General features: G+C 37.1%; 2 protein-coding genes across 3 annotated transcripts in view; both read right to left on the reverse strand.

Annotated features, from left to right (window-relative positions):
* The window catches only part of antxr1a (ANTXR cell adhesion molecule 1a), a 26990-nt gene extending 21887 nt beyond the window's left edge, over positions 1-5103 (reverse strand). The window contains exons 1-5 of one of the 2 annotated variants that reach the window (XM_014012132.1): positions 4448-5103; positions 1703-1774; positions 1562-1633; positions 984-1065; positions 212-245 (exon numbers count right to left, since the gene is read on the reverse strand). In XM_014012132.1, coding sequence (XP_013867586.1) covers positions 212-245; positions 984-1065; positions 1562-1633; positions 1703-1774; positions 4448-4638 — 451 coding nt within the window. In that variant the 5' untranslated portion in view covers positions 4639-5103. The remainder of the gene's footprint in view (positions 1-211; positions 246-983; positions 1066-1561; positions 1634-1702; positions 1775-4447) is intronic. The other variant, XM_014012133.1, reaches the window with a different exon arrangement.
* Positions 5104-9073: 3970 nt separating this feature from the next.
* LOC106520095 (beta-microseminoprotein) lies at positions 9074-9954 on the reverse strand. Its single transcript, XM_014012027.1, has 4 exons — positions 9929-9954; positions 9622-9703; positions 9416-9524; positions 9074-9308 (listed from the first exon to the last, which is right to left on the reverse strand). Exons 1-4 carry the CDS (start codon positions 9929-9931, stop codon positions 9179-9181), a joined length of 324 nt encoding a protein of 107 aa, XP_013867481.1. The 5' UTR covers positions 9932-9954; the 3' UTR covers positions 9074-9178.
* Positions 9955-10486: the final 532 nt, after the last annotated feature.

Genomic DNA, 10486 nt, shown 5'->3' on the forward strand with positions numbered 1-10486 from the left:
TTTTTGTTTGATTGAATAATGAAAACACAAATTTACCTCCATAGTTTACTATCTTTTATATTTTAAACTCTACCTTTTAAATGAATTTATTTTGGAACTGAGTCTCCTCTAAAATATGAACCATTAAATTACACAACAGGCTGAATCAAACACACATTTGAGTTGTGACTAACGCCACATTTATGTGTGTTTATCTTCAGATAATACACACCTTCAGTGTTTCCGTAGTAAATCTGCTCGCTGGCCTGTTAATGAAAGAAAAGCTGGATTAAAACAGTTTATCATCATAGCACACTATGAAATATAACAGCTTATCTTCAAAAACAACAATCATATTATTAAAAGATGATACACTGGGGGAACATACATAACATAACTTTTACAAATAACCTGTCCTTAGACACATTTTTTAGATATTAACTTATAAATCTATTGACTCCACTGAGTTAAAAGGATAGTTCTGATTTTTTAAGGTGGGGTTTTGTGTGAAATTTCTGAACAATTTTGTTGTTACCTGCTGGCTCCGTGCAGAGCAATGGTTTTGAGAAATACTTAAATTTTGACCAGATTGATGACTAATTTAATCTTTTGAGACAAGACTTGTTTTAAGAGTATTGATCTGTCCCTGCTCTGAATAGCTTTCATTCTGATCAAACCTAATCTTTATTTATCCACAACAGGTAAGACATCACTTGTTCATAACCCTTCCACCATATTCTCAACTGTTGGAATGCATGTATTTGCAGTTTATTTATTCTGAGATGCTTTAAATCAGTAAAAAAAAGAATAAATGAAAAATGCATGTTAATAAGTCTAACAAACTGTTGACCTAACAGGCTGGGGTTTACTGTGTAGCATGCTGTGGATGAAAGAACTCCTTCCTGCTCTAACACAGGCACCACATGGCGCTCTGGACCAAGTGGAGCTTGTTCTGGACCCAGACTAGAGATAACTCAGCTCCATGTTGGACGCGGTTCACTTACCCTGAGGATGCCTTCGTGCATGAACGTGTCTCCTCCTGGTTGAACGTCGTGGAGCTCCTGCAGACCTTTACGGATCTGTTCTCTATGCAGAAACACAGAGGGACAGACCACCGTGCTGACAATGCTATACGCTCCAAATATTTGTTTTTGTCTGATTCATTTGGTAACAGAGTAATGGTTTCCATCGGGGCAGTCCTTTCAGACAACCCAAGCCATGTGCAACAGACGTAAAAACCAAAACAGTACTGGCCTGCAACTACTGTCACGCAAATATACAGGAAAGGAACGTTGTATAAATTTACATAACTCATGCAGCAAACACTGAATCTGTGAAAGGATCCGTTCAGGAAATATAAACTCAGAACTGTCCATAAGATGTCAAAACCACATGATAAAGTAGTTCTGCAGGCTGACCACACCATCGTGGCCACAATCTATCTGGATTCTCTTCTTGGTCATAAAAAAACATGGATCAGAACTCGGGTAAATCAGTCCAGATCTACTGCTTCACTCATTCCGTTCAGCTGTAGAGCAGAAACCCAAAGAATTAAAAGCAACTTGAGAGACTCTGCACCCACCTGTCTTCTGTCAGGCTCATCAGGATCCGTCCCTCGGTGGAGAACACAATGAAAGACATCCTCAACTGTGGGCTGAGAGAAGAGAGACTATAGATCAGCAATCCTTTCAATGCAGCTTCCAGACATCGTTTTGATGTTTACCTTGTGAATTTCTGAGCTAGATGTTCAACAAAATGGTAGATTTCATTCCAGTGGTTCTGCACACTCCCAGATCTGAAAAGAGAGGCAATAAAATAAAGTGTTAATCAACAAGTGCTTCTTTAATGATGAGGGGTTTAATGAAACTGGATGGTTTTATTGACTTGCACTGCGATGGTGACAGAGGTTACCGTTTCCTGCTCTGCAAGAAGAAAAGCCTCAGTTTTTTCTATGCATGTTACTGCTGATTCTTATCTAAATAACTTTCACTTAAACCATGTTTTCATAAGCCGCTCAGTTTTCATTTGCATATTTGTCCAATGTAACCATGACATAAGTTCCAAAACAAACAGCTCAGTCAAGAGGCCAAACAGCTGGATGAAGCAGAGAAAGGCAGTGCAGATATGGAAAAGAGACTGGAGGAAAGAAGAGATCACGCAGATTCTGCAAGAGGTCGATGGGGGGGCTAAGTGAAGGACATGACAGCTGCTGGGAGAAGAAAAAAACGGTAACAATAAAGTCCAAAATCAATGTTTCCAGTAAAATAATGAATAACAAGGACACACCTGAACAAGTGTAGATAAAACTGAGCTAATGTAAACAATCTGTGAAACATAAGATTTCTTTATTTGTCTTCACGCATGTCTGGAGTTAGCATGTACTTAAGGACAAAACAAATATTTGTCTCCAACCTCTGACTTCATCAATAGTTGCTCTCTCCCATCACATTTCTCAGTGGAAGAAAATTTGTACATTTTATCAATCAAGTTTGTAAATGTTTCGGTCTGCAATTAAAAAAAAGTGAAATATCAAAAGGTTATGAACTCAACTCCATAAGTCTCAAGCCAGGGTGATTCAATTCTGCTGATGCTAGAGCCTTAAAGGGATAGTTTTCAAGTGTAGTTCTGTGGAAATGGTTTGAATAATAAATATCTTACCTGTTTTGATAACTCTTTGAGTGAGCCAAAAAATGGCTACCCTCTTGAACCACCTGCAGCCGTAATCATTTAATGGTGGTTTGTGTGAATAATATTTTTTAAAACTGTCATTTCATCATACAACCTTTAGACGGCCAACACATTCAAAATACTATTTTTCTTGAAACACAATCATGGTAAATAGACTGTACTTATTTAGCGCCTTTCTATCCATCCAGGACACTCAAAGCACTTCACACTACAGACATTCACCCATGCACACACACATTCACACACTGATGATGGTAAACTCTGTTGTAGCCACAGCTGCCCTGGGGCACACTGACAGAGGCGAGGCTGCCATACACAGGCACCACCGGACCCTCTGACCACCATCAGTAGGCAAGGCGGGTAAGGTGTCTTGCCCAAGGACACAACGACTGAGTCGACTGGACGGGGATCCAACGTTCGACCTTCCGGTTCCAGGACGACTCCCCTAACCACTCTACCACAGCTGCCCCTGCTGGCAGTGCTACAGCTAGCTGCTGCTGCTATTAACACTTGCAAATAACCATGGAATTCTATTTAAATCACCATACTAAATGCAGTGTAAAGGGTTATTAAACAGCTGTTACATAAAATGATGTTTTTGAGATCTGAGATGTTTTGTGATGACACCGATCCACTTTGACTTGGGTGTCACTCAGACTAGCCTTTTGCTCTTCACCGCAGACAGAACTGAACTTTCTTCCAGCTGAGGTTGCTAAAAGAGCATCTCTACACCAGGTTGTTTTATTATTATTATTTATTATTTTCTACAAAACTAACTTCAAATCATTTGATTTTGATCTTGCATTTGTACCTTTAAACTCATTTATGGTTTTATTTTTGAAAGTCTTGCTGCATGCCTCTCACCCTCTGTGTTGAGTTCTTCTCCCTGTCTGCGTTGCACACCTGGATTACGTTATCATTTTCCACTCACTTGTTCCTTATTTGTTTTGTTCATCCCTCAGTGTATAAGTTTCAGTCTTCAGCTGTGCTTTGCTCTGTTTGACTGTCCTGGTTTTCCTCTTAGTATCGTTTTAGCTCATGTATACATTTGCAGGGCACTATCCAGAAAGCTGCTTTTGTTTAAATAAAACTTGTTTTTTTACCATTACCAGCCTACCTCCTGCCTCTAATGTTCTACGTGTGAGTTCTTCAGCTTCTTTTTGCTGCATGTACTGTTTTTCTTCTACTGATATGAAAGTCTTTGTCTTTGAGTCTTAGTTGACTTTGCTTTGCTGTTATGATTGCCAAGTACAAATTATAATAAAAAGGCATATTTTACCCTCAAATATAAATTCTCTGGAATTAAGAAGAAAAAATACTGCCTTAACTGTCTTTATAAATAAATATTTCATTGATTTGATGAAGTAAATGTTGCTGACTAAGCAGCAGCCTGATGTCATAACTCATAAAAAAAAGTTAAATGAGCATGAGTGCTTGTCCAAACCAACCATCAGACTTATCTCAGCTTGTAAAGAGAGGAGTTCTGAGCTTTGATTCACCAGAATATCCATATTACTGGCTGACATGAGAAAAGCGATGAATACAGAATATAAAGCAGAACATATTTAGAAGCGCAGTGCCATATGAAAAATGTGTCATTTTACAAACAAGCAAGTATGTTTTCATGATATTTGATGTTTATGCAACTATTCATTCAAATCCACAAGAGTTTTTGCACAACATTGTATATAAAACAGTTTTTTTTTCATGCTGCATGTTATGTTTTTTACCAGAATCCCCCCTTTCCCTGCAGCTGTCATGCACTTTGTGAGTTACTCACTTGTCCAAAACAAAATAGAGGTCAAATCCTCCAAAACACGAGGATGCCTTCGCCTGCCTCCGGTCCTGGTTCGGTCCAGCACTTACAGCGCTGAGAACAACCAGCGTGGCACCAAACACCACAGGAAACCAGAAGCCTCTGCTCCAGAACAAAGACATTATTCCACATGCAGAAGACCTCAGACAGGTCATTCAGCAAACACAATCACTTTGAGTTTAAAAAACAAAAAAGGAATCTTCCATGCAAAATCTTCTGTCAGTCCTCCACAGATGTCAGCAGAAAAAAAAAACAATTAAAAGCTGTTCTCTGGAGAGTTCTGAGAGTTTAAAATGTAGAGTGAGAAGAGATGATGATGATGATGATGATGATGATGATGATGATGATGATGATGATGGCACCCTTGCATCTCCAGATCCAGTGACAAACAGATACACAAGAGGTCCAAAACCTCCTTCTGATGTTTACGTCAAGGCCATCCAAAGCCTGAATGTGTCTGCAGCACTTCTTCTCGCCTTTTCTCTCTTTCTCTCTGACTCTGAGTGGGGACAAGGATGAAGACGACACTGGGAAAACACAAAAAATACTTTTGACTCCTCCTGCCACCTAGTGGTGATGCAATGCTGCTGTTGCTTGAGTGATGAAACTGGACTGGGAAACAGAAAATAATGATGCAAATAAGAATACAGCACATCTATTTTGCATTGCATCAAAATCTGCTCCAACTACAAAAACATACGGGAGAGAGTTACAACCATAAGGCATCCTTCTGTGTGTATAATAAATAAATTAAGTTACATTTAGTGACCTGTGGCCCTTGCTTTAGTTCATTCTATTATCATTTAAATGAGCAAACATTAGCATTTTTTTATAATTAACTTCCATTAAAAAATATCTATGTTTTCTTGGAAAATAAAATTTAAAAATTAAATAGTGAAAAGTATGCTGTTTAAAGGTCTCAGATTAAGATATGGGGCAGCCAGTTCCCTTCAAAAATCTAAAAAAATAAAAATACTAATTCTTTAGGTGCACCTGTGAGTAATCCAAGTGTTACATGATTTCATTTCCCATCATTTAGCAGAACAGCCAGGCAGTTCTGAAAACACACCAGGACAAAGTTAAGTACAAATTAAAGTAAAAAAAATCTGAATGTCAGAATCAATCAGAATCTATTATCCCTAATGGGAAAGAAAACAAACCACAGTAAACCAGCCAGGAAATAACAGATTCAAATTCACAGTCCTGGAAATGTCAAGACATAAAAAAAATGCCAAAAAGTTAATGAAAAGGGTTGAACCAATGGATCTCAAAAGGTCTTTGGAGTCTAATAAAACCTTTGGAACAAAACACTTTGGTCAGATGAGACTAACTAAAGGTTCTGGCAGAAAACCCTGTGATGTGAAACCAAGCTCAGAGCCTGAGAAACGATGTTGAACTGGAGAAAAATAACGAGCAAGTTACTGAAGAAAAACTGATTCAGCCTCAGGAGGAATAGAAACAGAAGTCAAAAACAGATGTGTTAATTAAAATGTTTATTTCTACACAATAGAAGAATAGAAAGCTTTAGTAAGTTCTTTGATTAAAAACTAGGATAGTGCAAAAAGAATGTTTGCACAAATTTCCACTGCAATATTGTAGGAAAATAGTTGAAACTGAAATTGTAAGGTGAACCAGAGACAAAAAAAAAATTCATAACATGACAAAAAAAAATGATGGCAGATATCAGCATTAAACATCAGATTAAAAAATGCTTCACTCAAAAAGATATACTCTCTAGGAACACATCCCCTGAATAAAATTTAAATCATATTCAGCTTAGAACAAATGTCCAGAAATTAAAACTCGAAATGAAACGAGTCCAACACCAAACGACTGAATCGTGAAGCAGTCACAGCTTACTCAGCAGCTGAGGACTAAACACCTAATAAAGATCCGTGAGAAATGTGACTGGGATTTTTTTTTATTTCCCCAGCTGATTTCTGCTGCTGGTAAGTCAAACTTTCAGTGAAGTCCAACTCCTTCCACAGAGCTGCGTACATTAATGACAACACAGAGAAAAAATACTTTGTTACTGATGAATTTTCCTAGATTTTTCCCATCTGCTGCTTTCAAAACAGCATTGTCGTTCTTTTTGATTCAACACTTTAATCTGAAACTAAAAAATCAGAGATGGGATTCCAAATTCATCAAAATTGTAAGATGTGAGCGTTAAAAGAAAAGTCTTAAAATAAAAACTGTAAAGAGTCATACCTCAACACCACATTAGATTAAAAGCTGCAGCTGTGATTTTTTTTCTGCAACGTTGAAAGGAATGCTAGTAGAAATGTCTTCTCTTATATAACAAATTTGAAGCTTGGCCCAGTTCTAAGCCTAACAGGGTGATTTTCATTTCCAAACAAACAGACACAAATCAATGTGAGCAAATGTACTGTGTCTGGTAAAAACAGAAAGCAACCTGAAACACAAAAACATTCATCAGCAGTTTGACTAAACTTAAGCAAAAGCACGAATTGATACATACTCTAGTTTTTGGTGACTTTTTTTAATGGGATTGCTACGTTTAGTCTTCTTTTTTATTATTAGTAATTTCTTTATTGATCACGCACAGTATACTGTACATATATGATTCAAATGACATTTTTCTGATGTGTTAAGTCATTTTTTTATTAAAGGCCAAACTGAGATCCTGCACAATATCAGTTTCTTGGAACAGAAAGCCTCATCATTTCTCTGTTGTCTTGCATCACCACTGTCTATTATTCAAGTACGCCTAAAACCCTCTACTTTGATCAATTTCATAGCTTTGTCATGGGTTTAGAAGGATGGGGAGCCAGGAGTGAAAATTTGACACAAAGAACTTGAAGAAAAATCTAAAACTTTAATTTAAACAAACAAAAGTCTGACATGGCCGCAGAGCAAATGCCCCAAAACTGAGGCAAGTAATCTCCAGGAGTGCATGTGACACGTACAATTAAAAATGCTCCACTGAAGAACAGAATGCAGGGGAACTATATAGACTGAGGCAAAACAAATCAGCTGAGCTTAATGAGATGGGGAACAGGAGTGAGTGGGCGTGGCAGGACTAAGGAGGAGGAGCTGAACTGAGGAAAGTACTGAAGGACTGAAAACACAAAGAAAACACAGAAACTAAAATAAACCCACATCAGCCAACTGAACAATGAAGAAATCTTGACATGAATCTTAAGTTAGCAGGGGCATCACAAATATTCACATTCATTACTTAAGTAGAAATATAGATACTGGTATTTAAAAATACTTTTTTGGAAGTAGAAGTATCGAATCAAGCTTTTTATTCAAGTAAAATTACAAAAGTACTGGTTTTAAAACTACTTAAAGTATAAAAGTGAAAGTAATGAACATTTTAAAAAAAATCCATTAAGGACAAAAGCTTTGTGGACTTGGAGAAGGTGTTGGACCGTGTCCCTCGGAGAGTCCTGTGGGGGGTACTCCAGGAGTATGGAGTACCAGGCCCTTTGATACGGGCTGTTAGGTCCCTGTATGACCGGTGTCAGAGTTTGGTTCACATAGCCTGTATTAAGTCGGACTCATTCCGGTGAGAGTTGGACTCTGCCAAGGTTGCCCTTTGTCACTGATTCTGTTCATAACTTTTATGGACAAAATTTCTAGACTCAGCCAAGATGTTGAGGGGATCTGTTTTGGCCTTTTGGCTCAGCTCTCGGATTACCGGTCGGTCTTTTTTCCTACCCTCATCTATGGTCATGAGCTTTGGGTAGTGACCGAAGAACGAGATCGCGGATACAAGAGAGCAAAATGAGTTTTCTCCATAGGGTGTCTGGGCTCTCCATTAGGGATAGGGTGAGAGGCTCAGTCATCCAGTAGAGTTTAGTGAACAGAGCCACTGCTCCTCCACGTCGAGAGGAGTCAGTTGAGGTGATTCATCTGGTTAGGATGCCTCCTGCAAGTTTCATCCTGTTATAAGGAGGTTTCCATCTTCTCTCCACTTCTTCAACTGAATCGTCAGTGAAATAGACATTTCTGTTACATTGAAATGAAGATTTGATGCAGCTCACTTGCTTCTTTTGATAAACAATATTTTACTCGTTGACTTTGGTGAGACAATGGTTGCTGACAACAGACTTGAGGTTATCATATAAATATTTGAACCTTTCATTAATTTGGTTTGTAGTAAGACATACGTGAGAAAGCATGGCACTAACTAGGGGTGTAAACCACCAGCTTTAACATGATAAAACATTATATCTACTTGTTTGGATGACTGAACCATGGTGTTCTATCACATAGTCATCATACGATTTTTGATTTAATTAAATTCCCAAGTCTCCAATCAAACTGATGCATATCATATACCCATGTAACACAATCAAATGATTGTATTAATGGGTAATGATATCGATCCACATCAGGCATAAAATGACAATATGGATTTATGTTTTCATTTTGCCTCAATCTAGTTGATTATTTAGTTGATATGTTAATGTAGATTGATGCATTGGTACGGCCATAGCACTAATGTTAAAAATTAAGATTTATAACTTGTTACTTTAAACTTTACTTACCGCCCTAATTTATTGTTGAATTTGAAGTAATCAAATAAAAATAAAAATAAAATAATCTTGCACAAAAATGTAAAGGTTGGGAAGAATGTTTATTTTTTGAGCAAGCCTTTTGCAAATAAACGGATTGTCACCACATGACACCAAATTCTATTTCAGACCATTTTTAACACTGAAATTATCTCCCTACGGCAGCAAAAATTGGACAGAGCTCAGATGGGTTGTTCTTCTTGTGCACGATGTACACACAAGTTTTTGGGTCAAACACTGACACGCAGTCATCAGGGAAGCCTCTTGGGATAGAAAACCTGCAGTCACATATTAAGCAAAGGTTTTACAAAGAAAATATGTCAAATAAAAGCATTTTTATTGTTCTTTTCATCTTGAATGAATATTTGGTGATTTTTCTACATACCCAGAACAACATGAATCACAGGAGCAATCCATACACGCACTGTTTCTCCAACTGGAGCCAGCTGGATGCCACGTCTTATCTACATCATCCTGACAATGTGTCTGTTGTGCTGTAGGTCCAACAAGAAAACAAAAAAACATAACATGATTTGTTTAAATATTTACATCAAAAAAATAAAAAAACATAAATATTTATTCTTCTCTCACCATTTGTTGAGGCCTTGAAAAAACAATAAGCGTTGGTCTGTGACACCAGGACACAGAGCAGCAAAGCACAGACCAAATATTTCTTCAAGAAAAAAAAAACGGACAGAAATATATATTGACAAAATAAGTTTTTTATATAGTATTGCATTTTTGTCAACATGTGGTTGCAAAATAATAAAAATAAAACAACCACGAAAAGAACAGTGTTGCATCAATTTTGCAAAAAAAAATCTTTCATTTTCCTCCATCCTACCAATAAGAAAATTTAGTAAATAACTGTTCACATCATTCTTCTTTAGAAACTTACCATTGTGGCTGTCAAACTTGTAGGGTTTTGACCAAGTTCAGATTTAAGTTAAATATTGTGTTGCGTGTTTCTTTTATAGGTTGTGCATGCAGGGACCTTTGGAACCAAACATGAAGCGAGGCAGGAGGAGTTTTAACATCATTTACTGGAAAGTGACCCTGGAATTTTTTTTAAAAAAAGCAAAGTGGAGGGGTGAAGCAAAAAGGAACGCTCTCCAGACGGTGACCTCTGAACATGAGGTCAACTTTCCTAATACGTTACGTTTGACCTAAATAATGTCTGATGTTTCCTGTAAACTCATTGACCATGGACATGTTTCTTTCAAGCTTTAGAAAAATCATAAATGTATTTTCTTATATTTGACTATTACATGTTTTATACATGAATAATGTTGATATGTTGATTGACAAGTATTTCAATTAATAGTATGAAATCACTGAAATATTTTAATATGTTTTAACATCTGGGCACGTTTCATGCAAGAGATTTTTACAAGTGACTATAAGTTGATATATGTATGTATGTATGTATGTATGTATGTATGTATGTATGTATGTA

The sequence above is a fragment of the Austrofundulus limnaeus genome, unplaced genomic scaffold (assembly GCF_001266775.1).
Source record: "Austrofundulus limnaeus strain Quisiro unplaced genomic scaffold, Austrofundulus_limnaeus-1.0 Scaffold88, whole genome shotgun sequence".
Classification (NCBI taxonomy): Eukaryota; Metazoa; Chordata; class Actinopteri; order Cyprinodontiformes; family Rivulidae; genus Austrofundulus; species Austrofundulus limnaeus.

Bases quoted from the DNA above. Each gene is read 5' to 3' on its own strand.
- LOC106520095 (XM_014012027.1), bottom strand. The intron at 9,525-9,621 runs GTGAGAGAAGAA...TTGGACCTACAG, and splicing joins TTTCAAGGCCTCAACAAATG to CACAACAGACACATTGTCAG. The intron at 9,309-9,415 runs GTATGTAGAAAA...ATGTGACTGCAG, and splicing joins TGTGATTCATGTTGTTCTGG to GTTTTCTATCCCAAGAGGCT.